General features: G+C 42.2%; 1 protein-coding gene across 4 annotated transcripts in view; it reads right to left on the reverse strand.

Moving 5' to 3' along the window:
• The window catches only part of vps8 (VPS8 subunit of CORVET complex), a 71,671-nt gene that overhangs the window by 13,122 nt on the left and 39,158 nt on the right, over nt 1-19,391 (reverse strand). For all 4 annotated transcript variants that reach the window (XM_063491043.1, XM_063491042.1, XM_063491041.1 and 1 more), the window contains 16 exons: nt 14,407-14,453; nt 13,048-13,270; nt 12,749-12,838; nt 11,605-11,656; nt 11,464-11,506; nt 11,049-11,121; nt 9,486-9,605; nt 8,215-8,286; nt 7,419-7,538; nt 6,701-6,757; nt 5,814-5,896; nt 5,108-5,192; nt 4,892-4,990; nt 2,065-2,154; nt 907-953; nt 380-524 (listed from right to left, as the gene is read on the reverse strand). In XM_063491043.1, the coding sequence (XP_063347113.1) occupies nt 380-524; nt 907-953; nt 2,065-2,154; nt 4,892-4,990; nt 5,108-5,192; nt 5,814-5,896; nt 6,701-6,757; nt 7,419-7,538; nt 8,215-8,286; nt 9,486-9,605; nt 11,049-11,121; nt 11,464-11,506; nt 11,605-11,656; nt 12,749-12,838; nt 13,048-13,270; nt 14,407-14,453 (1,446 nt within the window). The remainder of the gene's footprint in view (nt 1-379; nt 525-906; nt 954-2,064; nt 2,155-4,891; nt 4,991-5,107; nt 5,193-5,813; nt 5,897-6,700; nt 6,758-7,418; nt 7,539-8,214; nt 8,287-9,485; nt 9,606-11,048; nt 11,122-11,463; nt 11,507-11,604; nt 11,657-12,748; nt 12,839-13,047; nt 13,271-14,406; nt 14,454-19,391) is intronic.

The following is a 19,391-nucleotide window of genomic DNA, read 5'->3' on the forward strand; positions in this document are numbered from 1 at the left end:
TAAAACTACTTTTTGACCCTGAACCCTCCCTTAGTTACACTGCAATAGGCTTAGAATGCTGGGGACTTCCCATGATGCACTATTTCTTCTTCATTCACATTTTTCACTTCCTGTATATTTATAAGTGTTAATAAACATAAAGGAACATGTGTTAATGTCTTTGCCGTGTGTGCAGTCCTAGGACGGGCTAAGATACTTCCAGGCCTCTGGTAGAGACACACATACCACCCCCTCAGGCATCACAGCTATAGAAACTATGTTCTACCCAGACGCACTCAACATTACTCCATACGTTAACTAATGCAGCTGTTTATGGAATAATTTGGTTTTTAACTTTTGTACACAAAAACATGCAAAGAAGAATTATAATAGATAGTACTTGTATTGCATCTTCTAGTCTGTAGTGCTGGGAGGTGTGGAGAAAGCTCAGAAGCTGGTCTGGGGCAAAGCGGCACATTAAATCCAGCAGAAGCTCATGGAGGTCACCTTCTTGAACTAAGATGGACCCTGAATGAGGGCCTTCCCTGAGAAGAGCAGAAGTGACCACATAAGGAAGAAAAGAAGAACATTAATTAGGATGAGAGAGAGAAATGCAGGATTGATTCAACTTTGTGCATCTGCAAGTCCGCTGGCTTCTGCTCATGTCCAAGTGATTTTCATTTTCATTATCAGATGCTGAGCACAAGGGTCCCCACAAAGCTCTGTGCAAACATTTGCGTGTCTCCCAATCTTTTCTGACGACACACTCGCAGCTGGACAATTTACATGGCACCAACTATGCACCTGAGGTGGAGGACTTAAACTGGAGTATAACAGCAAAACTACTTGGCAATAACATCTCCAGCTGTGTCTGCAAGAGAGCATAATCAAAGCTTAAGACAGCAGATGGTAAAACGCACACCGTACCGTGGCTCCAAGAGGCAGTTGAGGAAATTGAAAAGCAGCTGATCATCCTTGAGAGAGAGAGAAGAAGAATATTTTACATAATCACTCAAAAAATAGGAGAATATCAGAGTATAAAGCACCAATATGTCTTATTAGGAAACAGTGTCTATGCATTTAACCTGCTTTGATGGTAAATGGACCGACTATATAGCAGTTTTCTACTCTCCTGGAGATCTCAAAGCACTTTATACAACAGGCCTCATCTAACATTCACACACATGGGAGAGCAACTTGGGGTTAGTATCTTGCCCAGGGATATTTGGCATGCTGACTGGAGCAGCCAGGGATGGAACCACCAACCTACTGATGTGATGGAGACCATTGCTTTCTCTTTATCGCTGCTGAATGATCTTTTTTCTAGTTTTGCTTTTCTAGTGTCCTTGTCAAAAGATTGTATCACAGGTTACAGGTAGTCCAGCTCCTCCAGGATGTCACATTCACACAGGTTTGCTGCTCTAGATGGGGATCAAACCAGAAACAGGACTAGTATCTGTTCCTTTGTGTGAGCAGGGACAGAAAGAGCACTACCAGAGCTCACTGTGACACAACCCTTACACAATCACTGTTTAGCAATCCTCCAAAAACTGAGCCCCTCTTCAGTTTCATAGGAGTCAAACTATCTCAGCATCCTCTGATAGGAGCTCTGGCAACGGCTCTGCAAGAGGGACTAAAATTAGACTTAAATCCCAACATTATGACTTAAGAGACAAAGTAAATGAACCGAAACTGGGAGGCTGTAGCTCACGAGTTAGAGCATCTACTAATTCTGAGGTTGGCGGTTTGATCCCTTCCTGCTCGAGTCTGTATCTGTGGACAAGATACCGAACCCTGCTCTCCAATTCACTGATGAGAGTGTGAATGTTAGATAAAAAGCAGTTATGTGTGAATGAGGCATGCTGCATGAAGTAGAAAAGTGCGATGTAAATACTATACTGTACTATTTACAGCCCTTTGGAAAATGCACAATATATGTATTTTATCTGATACACAACAAACGAAGAAGGCAAAGACTTGGACAGCAGTTCTCAGGTTTTAATATTTGTAAATCCATTTGTGCTGTTCGAGGCTTCGTTTAGGCTTCGTAAAGATATATAACATCAGTATTTATGTTGACCTTACCTGAAGCTCAGAGATGATTTGCTGCACCTCGGTGGTGAAATGAAACAGCACTAAGTCAGCTGATTTGCTCGGGTCAAGCGTCACCACGTCCTGTGAAGGTATGTTACAAAATGTTTTGTAAATTTATTGTTGGTCAGACAATTTCATACTTCATTCATCCCCCTGAATTTGCAAATACAGAAATGTGGAAAAAAGGAAAACATTTAAAAAACAGCCACCAGCAGCAAACTGGGATTCAAGCAGACTGCAGGTGCTTCAACTATTAGTTCATGTCTAGTTAGTCTCTAAGTTTTTAGACAGTTTGATATTTTGTAATTAGTTTTGCATCTGTAATTCATCACAGAATATTTCAAATTTATTGACCAAGATGAGATCGAAGTTCCGACTGTTTGAGAATTACAGCTGTGTTTACACAAAGACTCCATCGTACCACATCGTCTGTCAAACGTGATGGAGGCGATGTTGGTTTTTTACTTTATTTTTATTTATATAGCACATTTAATAACAACAAAATGTTGGCCAAAGTGCTGTACAAAGATAAAAGATTACACAGTAACAAATAATATCAATGACAGATTTTCGGCACCACAACCGCAAACGCCCGGTCACCTCTGTGAAACAGGCTGGACTCAGACGTGACCAGGAGCAAGAGATCACTTGATCTAAGAGCTCTAGGTGGCAAATAAGGCTGCAGTCAGTCAGACAGATACTCTGGAGCCTGACCGTTCAGCGCTTTATAAGTCATCAATAAATGTTGTATTTAATTCTAAAGCGAGCCAGTGAGGCGAGACCGGGGAAACATGTTTGCGTGTCTTCGTGTCAGGAGACCAGCTGGAGCCGTGCTAGACAACACTGGCTAACAGCTACATATGAAGAATTACAGGGGTCCAGTTGAGATAAGATAAAAGCGTGAACTGCCCGTTTTAGTTTTTTAAAAGATAAGAACGATCTCACCTTGGATAAGAGCCTCAATTTAAAAAAGGACCGCTGTACAACAGAGTTAATCTGTTACTCAAAGGTAAACTTATTATCAGGGATAACCCCCAAATTTTTGGCATGCGGTTTAACAAAAGGTGCTAAAGTGTGCAGATCTGGGGTACTAGAATAGCAGCTTGATCCAAAGATGATCACTTCAGTTTTTTCCTCGTTAAACTTAAGAAAATTTGAGGCCAACTGGGTCTTAACTTCATCGAGACACTGAAATAAGGTTGAACATGTGTGGCTGTCAACTGAAACCAGCTCACAAGTGTTACTTGATGATGTGCTGACAGAAGCATCAGGATAAACTGTGAAGTGTACAGGGCGCTCTGTAAAACTGATCAGACAGCAGCTCAGAGTGCAGACGGAAAATAACCAAAGAAAACAACCCGAGAGATCCTCAAGACAAAAAAATAGATAGCTCAGTAGGTAAAGTGTTGGCCCCGCGATCGGAAGGTCATGGGTTCGATTCCCCTGAGCAAGGTACCGTCCCTACACGCTGCTCCCCGGGCGCCCACTGCTTCACTGAGTGAATGGGTTAAATGCAGAGAGGAATTTCCCCGCGGGGATCAATAAAGTATACATTATTATTATTCATCTAATCGTGATCCAACGCAGCAGCTTCTCACTTACTGAAGTCAGAGTGAAAAACATTATTTGTTATATACTAAGACTTTCTTTCTCCAGTGGCATATCTATGCTTCACCCTTGGTAAGGGAAGTGCAGGCATGGAGAACCTCCCAAACTAAGACAGCGTCCGGTTTCCTTTCTCTGAATAGATAAGACTTCATTATCATATCTACTACATATATCCTGTGTTTGATCTGTGTAGGGTGACTGGATTTCTGCCTGGCAACAGGGTAATAAAGATGTGGCAGGAAACTATATAAGTAGGGTCTGCTTCCTGTGTGCTCTGTGTGGACTGAAATCATTTCTACAAGAATAAAACTAACAAAAGACCAAAAACAGCTGTTGATTTCTTTTATTTAATGCACTAAACACAACAAGAGAGAACCACAAACAAGGAGCAGCTTAAGGTGTCAACAATAAAAGCCTGTCAGAGCATCTAAAGGGAGGAAACAGCATCTGTATGCCCATAGATGAAGGACATCCAAGACATTTGACGGAGCTTCAGACCAGACTGATTTCTGAGCTTCTGAAAATGGAGATCTGTCGTTTTGGACAGTTAAGGCCACGCTCTTGTTAAACCTCTTGAATTAAAGCTTCCAGTTTGCACTTTAATCCCATGTTGATTGTCTTTCATGTTGAAGTTCAGTTGGTGTACAAAATTACAAATACTTGTACTAAATGTCGATCTTTCACAGTAACAGTGACGCCAAAGTTGGGGACTGTTTGCCTTCTTAGACTTTTGTATGTAAATATCTATACATGCGTATTTTTTTAATTATGTATGTATGCATATGTATTTAATTATACCATTAATTATGTATATTTGCAATTTATGTATATTGCAAATATACGTTTGTAAAAAAGACTTTGAGTCAAAAATGAAACCAAAGTGGATCTCACAGCAGTCGGAGGACTAAATCACACAGAGAGTCAGAATAGGCTGTTATCTTCTGTAAACACTTTCATATTGACAGAATGAGCTACCTACAGTATGCTAACCACTGTAACATGTCAGAAATGTTAGAAATCTCTCATTGTACTGAGAATTTTAAACACCTACGACTATATGACCCATTTAGCCTGTCACTTTCACACTCTACCCACCAACTACCACAGTAATAAGTACCAGGATGTAATGCACAGCTGTGTGTGTGTGTGTGTGTGTGTGTGTGTGTGTGTGTGTGTGTGTGTGTGTGTGTGTGTGTGTGTGTCTACTAACCCTTATGTGTTTCAGCACTTTGCTCTTGACTCTTTGTTTTTCCTCGTGGCTGTATCCAGGCATGGACAGCAGGTTGTGGATGTAGTTAAAGATTTCCCACTGACAAACAGTCACACACGTCATCAATTATTCCATATATATAATATTTACATATATAGTATAATACATTTGCAAGTTTACACTTTTAAGTCAAATGAACTGAATAATCTGCCGCACCTTTCTGAGGGGGTCTTTCAGGTAGCAGTCAATGATCATGTCATACTGATGATTCTTCTCATAAAGAAATTCACAGATTTGGTAGCTGGTGGCAAAACACATTATAATAATAAGAAAATCCTGTAGCATTGCTACCATTTGAATTACATTATTTATTCATATATAAATTCTCTCAGCTGTTTTCACAGGTATCATAACTTATGAAAGGCAAAAGATCCACAATCTTATGTCATCAGTATTGATGTGAAAATGCACAAGAGTGAAATTGGTGTATCACAAATATGTTGTGTGTATCAAATATTGACAAAGTTAAAGCAGCAATAATCTATCACTCAGATGGCTTTGTGCTATGCATTGTTCATAATTACAAATCTATCAGTAATCTTCACATTTAGAAACTTCTCAACTTTCCGTTCTCTGAGTCGAGGTTTACACACGATTTCAGGTTTTTGGCAAATCTAAACTCTGTGTTTGGTTCATCTGTTACCCTCAGTGTCCACTTGTTTAAAGCAAGAAAACTTAAAGAGACATTTTTCCTTCAAGGGTTGGTGGAACCAAAACAGTCAGTTAAGTCAGGAGTGAATATCAGGTAAACTAAAAGTTACTCATGCAAAGTTTGCATACACAGTTTTAAGTAAGTGTTGATAAATGTTGCAGTTAAAAGTTTTTAAAATCAAACTGTCCGTCGTTGTGTTCAGATACTTACAACTTGGCTTTCTCTGCCAGAATCAGGAGTCTTTCTTCATTAAACTGGACCACACCCCCGACCTGCAGAAGCTCCAGCAGAACCTTTAAATCAATCACAAAAAAGAGCTGAAACATGAAACCAGAACATGTGAGGAGTTGCACGTGTTTAGTTCTTCAGTTATTAAGCTTGAATCCAGCAGCTGAATGCAATAGTTGTGGTCAAAGATTCTCATTTACTCATCAAGGGTGAGATCTAATGATGCAGCACACATCTTTAGTGACTCAAACAAAAGACTCGGGTGCTCAAGTTTGAATTTATTTTGGATTTTCTCTAATCTACGTGATCTCACAGTTATTAAAGATGTATGCTGTACAATCAGTCGATCCTGGAAGGAGAACTGTTCAGTGAAATGATACGACGTTCCTGCCCACAGCTGTATGTCAGACAAGAACAACACTAAAGTCCAGCAGCTGCTCACCGCCGTTTACAGACTGTAGTTAAAAGAAGGAGGGATGCTGCACTGTGGGAAACACAGACCTGTTCAACTTTTTTCAGATGCTCCGAATGCCAAATCCAAAATTAGCTCATGTTTGTCTTAAAACGGTTCATTTTCTCAGTGTCAACATTTGATGTATTTTCTATGATGTGTGTTTTATTGTGAACACATATGTACGCTGAATACTGCTGACAGCATCAGCCACAGGGCTCTGAGGACCTGCACTCCCCAGCAGTCCGTGATCCTGACGCACATTTACAACCAGAGTACAAAGCAGGCGACGACATCAGTGTTTTAGAAAACGCTGTGTCTGGTTCCTGTGCCAAGGAGGTCGACACGAAGGAAACTGTTGAGAACAGCGAGGGAGCACAGGGTTATGAGAGACAGACAGACGGTTTGTGTATTTAACCTGCTGCCTTTCAGTGTGTCGGGAATCATCGTCCGGACAACAAAGGAACTCCAGCACCTACACAGACAATGAGATCATTTAGAAAGAGTAAAGACAAACAAATTCATTCAAAGACTCAAAGTTGAAACATGTCATCGACTTATTTTCAGTTTATTGTCCAGAGTCCGCCTGGCTTACTTCTCATTACATCTGGGAGAGGGTAAGATGTGCTGTTGCTAAGACTAGATCATCTTTAATCCTTAATATGTTAAATTAATACGTTAATAAAGTCTAAACACTTTGTGTGCACAGACACGATCCAGCTTCGACTTTGCCAGATGAATCAATACTTTATAAACAGAGAGGTGCAGGGGGCTGCCTGATGCAGCTACACTTCACCTGTACAGATACGCTCCAAGCTTTGAACAACACAGAATCAAAAACTAATTTATTTCAAGACAAGAAAGTAAGCGGAGTAAAAAAGGGTTGTGTTTGTGCTACGTCACTGCTGGAAGCTGCTTTTCAAGGAGAATAATGATTCTAGTTTCTCCTCTAAATCCAGGCAGGATTCGATGGTGTCTTCCAAATTAGGAAATCAGTTATGTAATTTATTAATATATTAATTTGTTCATGGTCATGTGGTTTTTGTGCTCAGGCGGTGATGTAGTCAAATCAGAAATGCTGAATAAACATTGAAATTGTTCAAAAAAAGACTGAACGTGTAACAGCTACTGGTCACCTGATCAAAGAGCTTCCTGTTGACAAACAGGGTGTTGTCTGGTTTGGCCAACTGACGAGCTAAAAAGGTGAAGAGTCCGCCCACTTGGGAAGGAGTAAAGTCTGCGTTGTCCACCATTACCTAGAAAAACAGAAACGCAAACAACAGTTATAAACAATAAAAATGAAGTGCACCTTACTACATGAGTAAACTTTATACGTTTTCCATTAAGTCTGTTTTATTTCCCAAATATGGTATAAAATAAAGAATTTCTTATTTTGGATTGTATCTACAGCACTGTGCAAAAGTCTTGAGCCACCATCATTTCTTTGTCTATTTCTTCCACTGAGCCAGATTTAGTTTCCAGTCCTGGTCCCAGACCATTTTCATCAATTTAACACTGACCGATTAATCACTCAATCATAACAAAGAAACCTAACGCAAGGAATGAGCCAGAAGTTTTCAGACTCTTTTTTTTATTTGTATCCAATAACTGAATCTATAAAATGCTAAAGATAGCATAGCTGTTTTGTTTTTTTTAATTGGTGTTCAATGTGTCCTTCACAAAAGTGTGAGGCCTACAAACTGCCTACAGATGAAGAACAGCATCTGAAAGTCATGTCCATAAGAAAGAAATCCAGCAAAGACCCGACACACACAGGGTGTAGTGTCAGGAAGGCTGTGGGTTCAGTTGGAAACAAGAAGAGCAGAGTGTGGGTGGCCAAGGCTGGAAAACTGCCGCCACACATAATAATAAAGAGTTTTTCAGAGCCGTCGTGTGCGTCCTGGGTCCTTACTGTCCACATTGTCGTTTTACCTGAAGTAAGATGTCCACTATCCTCTGCTGGTACTCAAGGGCCTGCTTGTCATTTTTAAAGTCTTCAAATGTCTAGAAAGAAGTGAGAACATCCTAATGAGTGAAGAACAACCATAAAAGTAATAACTGACATTTCACTTTTTTTGAGGGAACCTCCCACATCGGTCTGCACTCTGTGGTTATTAAAATATATCTACACTTATCCCTTGAAGGTGATCTTTCAGGGTACTGTGGTGGTCTCCCAGTGCCGACCTGTCGCTTCACGTTCACTCTGCCTCTCTGCATTAAGGGAACGACACTTTTCCTTTCCTTCAGAGGACATGGAGCACACAAGTTGTCGTCTGCTTCCTTAGCTGACACGCCTGGTTTCCTTTGCCACTCAGCATCAGTATAAAGCTGCAGGCATCATCAGATCATTGTAGTCTCACACACTCAGTAATATTTAGTGTGCAGTTTTAATTCATCAGTTGCTAACGTTACCTTTTCCACTTCCCTGACGTTTTTCCTGACCCCTCCCCTTTGCAACCCTGCCTGTCAACTCTAATTCCCACTCCAAAGTAAGCAGACATTAAAGAAAAGGCTGGACTCATCTTAAGCTTGGAGTTCCCTGCATACCTGCACAGCTCCCCTACCACACTCATCTGGCATCACACTCTTCCTCCTGTTTGTAAAATAAGCTGTGTTGGAGTCCTCTGACACATTAACAACAGGTCATAAATGACAGTCCAAAAAACAGCCAGAAACACTGACCTGTGAATTCAACATCTAAAAACAAGAAATGTGCATGTTAGCATTGAAGCGCACTGAAAAATGTGACACTGTCCTGTGTGACAGTGCTAGCTCAGATGTGAGGAACTTGGAAAAGTATCTATATAAAGTTATCTATTCCAAGTTTACATCAAGGAGCTTAACTTGACATCCAATAAACCCAGAAAAGAATTTGGATACTGTACATGCAGAGTGCACTGTGTTTCATCAGTGGCTGTGGGAAAGGCTTCCACCACCATGCTGCTGCTCTGTATGCCCACTAGTTGTCTTTGAAAGATTCTTTATGTTCATAATTGTCGCTGTCTCTGTTTGCCATATTTTAATGACAGATGATCTTCCCAGGGGAATTTGCATCTCCTCCTGCAGTCGAACCAGGGAAACCAGCCAACTGGGTAAACCATTAAACCATCAAACCAAGCCAGGCTAAACCACAAACAAAAACAAACAAAATAAAAAACCCAGATCTGAATACATTTTGATTACATTTTAATTTTTAATCTCACCATGGCGAGAACATTGAGAAATTCCCTGGTGTCAAAGTGGAGGAGTGTACGAATAAATGGAAAAACTTCCTCTTCCTCGGACGAGTCAGCTGAGTGGAGACGGATTAGGAAGTCAAAAACCTGACGGACACAAAAACATGTCAAACATTAGTTACCAGTGTTTAGAAAAAAGGTTCCAGCATCACTGAAAGGTTTCTCTGTGATTAATCCACGGATGTTCCTGGTGACCAATTTCTTAGTCAAATAATCCGATGAGACAAACCAACGAGTCTAAAACTCACAGACAGAGTTACATTTCAGTGCCGCTCAACGGATGATGTCACAGACAAACCATTCTAACAATCACACCTGAAGTGATGCTGAGCTGTGTGGGACCCTGCATGTTGTAACCAAACAGAAAGAAAAAACACTTAAACGGATGTTAAATGTGATACAAAAGTGTGTTACTACAAAAGATGTTCACATATTACTAACGACATCCTGTGAAAAGTGCGGCACATGGATGAAACACCGCTTTACACGTCTGCATATCTAATCTGTACATATTTGTCTTCAACATGACTCTCAGTGTAAACCCGCAGCTCTCATGTTGAAGGTGAAATTCCTCTTCATCTTCTTTTTGTTTCATCTTGACTAAAGGCGTTGTTACAGCTGAAGAAAAGCAGTCCAAAAGCATGGCATGGCCATTCTTCACAGTGGGTACGGTGTTCTTCTGACGATGCAAAGTGTTGTTTTTGCACTAAACACGCGATATGGAGAATGCCGGAGATTGTTGTAACATGTACTACACAACCAACACTTCCAGAAATTCCTGCAGCTCCTTCGGTGTTGCTGAAGGTCTCTTGGCAGCTTCCCTGACCACATCCAGTTCTTTGTATTGCCACTGTTCTCCCAAAACCTTCAGGTGTCTGCTGGAATGCTGACGAGGAGGAGGAATTTCACCTTTCAACAGAACAATGACCCCAAATGTGCATCCAAAGAAAAATCTCAGATCATCGTCTGGTGTTCCTCTAACAATCTAACAATCCCAAACTGAATCACGCTGTGAGTGATGATCTCCAAGACTGAACTCTTGAATCCCATTCCTGCTTTCCCTTCTGGGAAGGCCCTGACCCAGATGGCTTATTAGACTAAATTAGTCCTTATTATAGTGAGGATGATCCGTGACTCAGTGAAATGAGGCAAACAGCCAGTTGATTTTGAAAACAGGCTGGGAGGGGACTGACCCAGCCAGCTATATTTCTCTGCTATACCACTAAAACTGTCCTTAGCCTTGTTTCCTTACACACTAACATCAGCACATCGCTCTGGTTGGTTATGTCCAGTTTACTCTGATGGAGCGAGACAGTCCTCCATTCTCGTGACTGGGTGCTATCAGATTGAACTGAACCGGAAAAAAATGTGTTTAACCAGCTAGTATTTCTGTTACCAACTAGCAAGAGCAACAGTCTTAACTGATAATAGACGTTCATAGTATTAATGGACCTCCAGGCTCTGTGATTTATAATCATAGTCCAGCATAGTTAATCAGCACAACAAACACCCAAAACTGTATCTGCATACCTGGTTCTTGACTTGAACCACAAGGTCTTCTGGGATATCTCCAAGTGGATATGCCCTCCCTGCAAGACAACAGCTACACACACACACACACACACACTATATATTGTCAGATATATGTATAAACAGTGGTGTGTTAAGATACTGTGTACACAATACAAAGATTAATGGCTGTAAAAAGTTCAAATCAGGTGCACAAACCTAGTGAGTGAGGGCTCTTTGCTTTACGTTTGGAATTAATTTCATTCCAAACAATCCAATTTAATGCATTAGGAATTTTTCTTAGTACCTCTAAAGCCACGACCTTAAAATCACAATAAACGTTTGACTCCTCTTCCACAGTAAAAGCAGCATATATGCTAAATAGAGGTTTATGCTACAATAAACTGAGGAATAAATTGATATTTGTATGAGTTACCTTATGTACACGAGCAGTTTGTTTCCCATTACCACGTTCTCATCTACCCAAGAAGAGAAATGCAGAGATTATATTTGCTACTATGAAAAGCTTTGCTATCAAGATGGACAAAAATAGATCAAATGTGGTTTTGAGTGTTACCTGTTAGGCTCCTTCCCTCCTTAAGTGTTGGACCAATCACTGCAAAGAGTTTCTGAAATAACGAGCAGAAGGATTTATCAATCAATGAATGAATCAATTCAGATATTTTTCTAAAGGTTTGTTAAAAAAGAAAAAGAAAAAAAGAAGCTTTGGTGGAGAGACGATCAGTAAATAAACTGTTACCCATCATGCACCAGTACGTGGTGCAGATGGAGGTCCGTCTTCTCCAAATGACTGAATCAGCTCTGCTGCCATGGCAACCCTCTACATCTGTCTGACAGACTGTCCAACAAACGTGATTTTTATGAGCATTGATCATTCTCATTTAAATCCACAGAGATGGAAAAACTGAAGTGAATGCAGTGTTCATTTCAAATGAAAATGTTCATTACACTTTTGTCAGTTACCTTTATTTCTGATGAAATGAGACAATAACTAAATAAAAACTAATGCATAAGGACAAAAACTGATGAAATGACACTTTGTCACTGAATAATAACGAGAAGAAGCCTTATATTGTATTTTGCCCTCACTTTTTAGGCATTTTATGTTATTGTGCCTCTGACTGATACTGTAAATGTTTTTGTATTGGCTGTAATTGGATAATGACAATAAAGTGAATTCAGCTGTTGTCCCATTCTTGTCTGATAGCGGATTCCTGCTGCTCAACAGTCCCGAGTCGCCCTTGTTGTACTTTTGTTTTCATGCCTGCCACAGACCTTCAGTGTTTACAGAGTCTTTCTACTACAAAGCCGTGCTGTTGGAATAGATGTAGTATGAGGTTTAGCATTGTCTTGCTAAAAAAGACGTTGTGTGGATATTCTGATCTAAAACCCGTGCATACATTTCAGCTTTGATGGAGCCTGTATTACATACTGTTGATTAATGAGTATTTGTAGATGCAGTTTTGCAGATTGGTCACGCTGCCTCACTAAGATACCTTTTTATACCCAATCACATCACTGACTTTTTGCTAATCATCCATCTTTTTAGTAACACTTCCTTTTCGTACTTTGGAACCTTTGTTGTCTCTTAAAATGATACATTTTCATTATTCTAATTTATGTCAGACAATAAAATAATAATTCTGTAAAAAAATTGCCCTGCTATGACAAAAGTTTAAACGTTTTAGTGGAGGACCTACCTCCATTGGAGTGATGTAGTCATTCATTCCACTGTTGAAAACGTAGATCATTGCATCATAGAGCTGGTTCTCCCAACATACTTGAACCACCTACACACACAGACACACACACACAGGACCATTTATCAGTATAACTGTAAAGAGTAATCAGACTGTTCTCAGTCATTTGGTGGGCTGCTGTTGACACAAACACACAAACACAAACACACAGAACCTCGTCGCCATTTCTGATTTATATAACGAGTTTGACAGCTCGCACAGTTTTTGCTGGATAGGTTTTACTACACATGCATACACACCTGCTGTATGTCCAAGCTGGTAACATCTAGGTGGACGATGCATCTCTCCAGACTGTCCATCATACCATTACTATGGTAGTGGTCAAGGAGGTCCCTCATAATGGCTGGAGTGAGGTGTCCAACACGATCAGCGACAACGTACGACTCCAGTGACTCCAAGAACACAGCCTTAGCAACCATATTCTCTACCAGCCGCGAATACAGCTGGTTAAAGAGGAGGTCACTGTACACACACACACACACACACACACACACACACACACACACACACACACACACACACACACACACACACAGAAAAAGAAAATCTGAAGTCAACACTGTTTGTGGTACAACAAAAACATATTTGGATCAGTTCCATCCATTTGATATGATGCAGTACATGAAGTATAAAGTACTGTACTTCCATGTGCTGGCTCAGACCCAAACACACATTTACAGAGGTGCTACAGCACATACACCTGTGCACTGGTGGAGTTTTTTAAATATTTGCATTGTAATCTATAACCGTGTTTCAAATGCTGTCTGCAAGTTTAAAAACCTACATTGAATTAATTAAATAAATAAAATTACGCAAGAAATTTTAAGATCTTTTGTCTTCATTTTAGTGTCAGAAGTTTTGATGACCCACTTTGTTAAATATTATTCAGTAAGATTATACTGTCAACTTAAAGATAAAGGGACTGATAGCTATTACGCTTTTTTCTTCAAACTGAGCCTCATTCATCTGATCACACACATTCATAGAAGCACTTTTTTCTATACTTAAGTGGTTTATCTGAAATTCACGGTCACACACAGTCAACTGATCCACCAACTTTCCGATTGGTAGACGACCTGAGCCAATGCTGCCCCAAAGATAAAACAGCAGACCTAAAAGGTTATCCATCCACCCATGCTCTTCCCTCATCCTATCAGGGTCACACCTCAGACAGGTCTGAGCTATGGGCAATTTAGATTCACTAATTAACACAACCCCACTAACTGCATGTTTTTGGACTGTGGGAAGAAGCTGCAGTACTCGGAGAGAAACACAGGGAGAACATGCAAACTCCTACATAAAGGCCAGGTGGTGGAGCTGAACTCAGGACCTTCTGTGGATGTGTTTTGAATATGAAATAATCAATAATTCCTGCATTCTAGTCGCCAGATGCTGTGGCATCTGTATCTGGCTAGGATGTGATTCAATTTTTAATCATGAAAAATAAATATTCAGCCCACACCCATGGTGATGATCAATTACTGAGTCAACAATGAACTCTACTGTACACTAAAGTGTGTGTGTGTGTGTGTGTGTGTGTGTGTGTGTGTGTGTGTGTGTGTGTGTGTGTGTGTGTGTGTGTGTGTGTGTTCACGTACGCCCTCTGTAGAAGCAGGCAGTAATCCACCAGGACTGGAACTACATCCTGAGAGAAACACAAAGAGGGTGGGGTGGGTAGAGAATTACTTCAAACGTTAAACATTCATGTCAACAAAACAGAGATGATTAAACAGTAATAATCAGCATCTTAACTCTTTCAACTACACATACATAGCCCATTGGTAAATCATGTTGACTGCAGAATATTTATGAATATCAGCAAGGACAGAGATAGACCGAATGGAAACACTGGGAAACTTTTTCCTCTTCACTCACTATGTGTTAACAGACCTCTCTGCATTGACACTTGTCATTAATCTCTGTCTCTCTTCCACAGCATGTCTTTATCCTGTCTTCCTTCTCTCACCCCAACCAATCACAGCAGATGGCCCCGCCCCTCCCTGAGCCTGGTTCTGCCGGAGGTTTCTTCCTGTTAAAAGGGAGTTTTTCAGGGATTTCTATAAAACGTTGTATTCACCACAAATAAACCCATCTAAAAAGGAAATTGATCAGTTTTTAGACAACATAACTCTCCCAAAATTATTAGACTCTCAAGCAATGGCATTGGATTCGCCACTGACACCAGGTGAACTCCAGGAAGCCCTGATAAGTATGCCCAATAATAAGGCTCCAGGTCCAGACGGCTTTCCTGCAGAATTCTACAAAGAATTCTGGACGATTTTAGCCCCAATTTTTTACAGAACGCTGTTGGAAATCAAAGAAAATGGCAGACTTCCATCAAATATGAATTCTGCAAACATTAATCTCCTGCTAAAACCAGGCAAAGACCCTGTATATCCCTCAAGCTATCGTCCAATATCCCTTATAAATGTAGACCTTAAAATAATCTGCAAAGCTCTCTCGAAGAGACTAGAGAAAATAACCCCCCTCTTAATTCATCCTGACCAAACTGGTTTCATAAAAGGCAGGCACTCATCAACAAATACACGTAGATTACTTAATTTGATAGACTACTCATACAGTAAAAACCTTGAAACTACAATATTTTCTTTAGATGCAGAAAAAGCGTTTGACAGAGTTAACTGGAAATTTCTATTTGCAACTTTACACAAATTTGGTTTTGGATCTTCTTTCATCAGCTGGTTAAAAATATTATATAATTCCCCAACAGCTTGTGTCAGAACAAATGACCAGACATCCTCCAGCTTCTGTCTCCTGAGGGGCACCAGGCAGGGATGCCCACTCTCCCCTTCACTGTTTGCAATTTTTATTGAACCACTAGCAGCAGCAATTAGACAGAATTCAGTAATTAAGGGCATAAAATGCAAGAACGTGGAACATAAAATCAGCCTTTATGCGGATGATGTGCTACTCTTTCTCCAAAATTCACAAACCAATATCTCTGGGGTGATTGAATTGATAAACTCTTTTGCAAGAATATCAGATTACTCAATTAACTGGTCAAAATCTACAGTCCTTCCGATTAATTGCTCCTTCCATAATTCCTCTTCTACTCCACTGCAATCGGGAAATATAAAATATTTAGGTATTAATGTTTCTCCCAAGCTTGCAGATCTAACTAAATTAAACTATATCCCACTTTTAAAGAAAGTAGAAGGCGATCTGGCTAGGTGGAAATGTCTACCCATATCACTCATGGGAAGGTTTGCCGCTATAAAAATGATGGTCTTACCAAAAATAAATTATTTATTCTCAATGATCCCAACTAAACCGCCACAAGATTGGTTCAGATCTCTAGATTCATATATGTCCAAATTCCTTTGGAAAAATAAGCCCCCACGTATAAGCTTAAAAACACTACAAAAGACCAAGGATAAAGGAGGATTAGAACTACCTAACTTTCAGCACTACTTCTTAGCCAACAGGCTCCAATTTATCTCAGGATGGCTAAAACATACCCTCTTAGATGAACCTTGGCTAGATGTAGAACAAGCACTTTGCAATAATCTAGAGATTTCAGATCTACCATTTATCAGCTCAAACATTCAACGACATGAATGCTTCAAAAGCGTCAACATTAGCTCCTCTCTGACAGCATGGTGGGAGTTTCTGAAGTTGACAGAGTCCTCATTAATCCCATGCAAACGTACACCTATCTGGAACAACCCTGACATATTACAAAACAATAATATGATAAACCTTTCAGATTGGAGTGGTAAAGGAATCAAATATTTAGAACATATACTAGAAGGAACAGAATTTATTTCATTTGACAGACTAGTTACACAATATGGGATCAACAAGAAAAGATTTTTAGAATATCAACAAATTAAATCCATAGTAAAAAAGAAATTTAAACCGGGTCAAGTTGAACTACAAACACCACCAAGTGTGGTTCAATTTCTTACTCTTAAAACCCCCAAATTACTATCCAAAATATACAGAATGCTTTCTAAAATAGATGAATCAATATCACTTCCTATTGCAAAATGGGAAGCGGATTTATCAGTTAACTTAGACCAAAACTTCTGGTCTCAGATTTGCTTAAAAACCTTTCATCTAATTAGAAATCCCAGTCTTCAATTAATTCAATACAAAATACTACATAGAGTGCACTATACAGGTCATCGGATGTTCAAGATGGGCTTTACGTCTACCAACAACTGCTCACACTGCCAAACCAATTCACCGGACAATTATATCCACGCTCTTTGGTTCTGTCCACCAGTTCAGAAGTTTTGGCGTGAGATATGTGAAGACTTATCGAAGTGTCTGAAATGTAACATTCCAACTTCTCCTTTAGTGTGTTTGTTGGGCAGCTTAGATAATGTCACTTCAGAAAAGAATATAGCCCACATGGTTTTCACTGCCCTATGCATAGCCAAGAAAACAGTCCTCATGAACTGGAAAAATAAAAATAATCTTAATTCTAACCAGTATAGAAATTATCTATTAGATTACATTAGTCTTGATACAGCCTCTGCCACCACATCAGATCAATTGCTCTGGGCTCCTTTGATCAGCTCCATCACCTAGTGGGGGTGGGGGGGTCATAGTTTGGTCCCGCCTTCACTGTTGTGATTGGTGTGGGGGTAGGGACAGGCTTAGGGCGTCGGGGGGTTCCCCAGGAGCATCTTCCTTGGGGGGCTCAACCCGGGGTAGCGGTCATGGCCAATTAGGGGCTCTGTTGGCTCTTAGGTGACGGTTTCCTCGTGGCTGCGTGCAGCGGGGCTAGGGGAGGGTCTGTGCTGACGGACGTGGGTTACTGACCTGGTAGCCTGGCTGCCCCTGGGTGGGTCCGGGATGGGCGTGAGGTTCTGGGGGCGCTCCGTCTCTGGGCTGGGGCCCTGGCCGGGCCTCGGGGGCTCGGGTCCTGGTTGGTGTGTTGCTGGGGTTGTGGGCGGGTGGGTATATGGGGGCCCAGTCCTGGCGCAGGGCGCCGCCAGTGCATCGAGCCACCTGGGGGACTCTTCAACTGGTGGGGGAGGTTGTCACATCTTGCAGGAGCTTTCCTCTCCTCAGGAATTCTCTCTGCAGGAGGGGGAGATATAGGAGAGGTGGAGGAAGATCTCAGCCTGGGCGTCTATTGTCTTGTGTAGTCTGGAAGATGAGTGGATGATGGGGTGGGTGCAGTTTTCTCTGTGGTGGGGTCGGGTGGGCTGTCCCGGGCTCTGTGGGGCCGGGCGGTGCTGCTGCACTGGGCCCTGGTCCGGATGGGCCTGGGCCCCCTTTCCCTGGCGGGTTGCAGAGCATGGGGGTGCCTACTGGGGTCAGCGGGGGAGCTGGCCCCAGGGAGGGGTCACTTGCCCCTTCCTTTCTTCCCTCCCCATCTCCAGCTGCCTCCCTCTTCCCGCTCCACCACAATCACCCACACATGCAGGTCCTTGGGGTAGGGGTGTGTCACCAGGGTGCAGAGGAGGCATCCCCCCCCCTCTGTCCCCTTCTAGCTGCCTCTGCCTCAATTTTATCTCACAACTTAGACATTCACATTACTCACACTCTCATAACACATACATATAGGATCTTGGGGGTGGGCTCACAACACGGACTCCAAATTACCATCAGGGTGTACACCTCACCCCTGGCGTCGTTGCCCACCTCTCAATTTTAAATACACGTAGACATTGAGGGCTATCAGGAGGGGCTATGCGCTTACCTGCTGCTCTCTGGCAGGTAGCTCCATGCCCTCCTGGGTTTTAATTGCACCTTAGAACACATATACATCAACACTACATATGAGCGGGTAGAGGGAGGTTTGGAGTCTTCTCACACCCCCGGTCTCTGCGGCCTGCTGGAGCGGGGGGGCTAGGAGGAGGAGTTGGCCGTCCGACTGGGGTCTGGTGTGTGGGGCCTCCCTGCTGCTGCGGAGTCGGGGCGGTCTGCTTCTCCCCACTGCAGGGAAAAGGGTAACACCACGTGGGTCTGGGTGCAGTTTCCCCCTCCAGGGGCAAGGGTACCTAGACCCGGTTCTTAGAGTACGCTTGGGGAGTGTGATTGTGTGTACAGCGTCTCTTTATGTCTGTCTCCACGTTGATTGAGTGTGGAGTAATTGCCTATGAGAGCATGAGGGTGGGAATGGATGTTTGTATTTGAGTGTGCCTGTATGTCTGTGTCTATATGTCAGGTTGGGTATCAGACGCCACCTCTCTGGGGACATCTCAGGCCCTCCAAGGTTTGGAGGCCTATCTCCCCCCACCACTTCCCCTGCCGGTGGCAGACGCCCTCAGACATCGATGCGTTGGTGGTTCTTTGTGTCCGGGGGTGGGCGTCCGGGTACACACCGGCTCACTCCTTGGTGGCTGCTTATCCGGGCCTGGAACCTGGGGCTCGCTCGGGCCACTTCGGGGGTGGGGTGCCCTCGGCCTCTCGGCCTGGGGCTCGGTCACTCAGGCACAGCTGGCTGCCGGCGGAGCTCACGGGCACGTCACTGCAACCCCCCCTGGCTTCTGCTCCGCGGCTGCTGAGTGATCCCTCATCTGGGACTCTCCTCAGCTCTTTCTGGGACAGTGGCGCGGCTGCCCCTCTGTTGGTCTTCCTTGGTCTCTTGTGTTCTGGGGGCCTC

Source organism: Pelmatolapia mariae, linkage group LG13 (genome assembly GCF_036321145.2).
Source record: "Pelmatolapia mariae isolate MD_Pm_ZW linkage group LG13, Pm_UMD_F_2, whole genome shotgun sequence".
NCBI classification, from domain to species: Eukaryota; Metazoa; Chordata; class Actinopteri; order Cichliformes; family Cichlidae; genus Pelmatolapia; species Pelmatolapia mariae.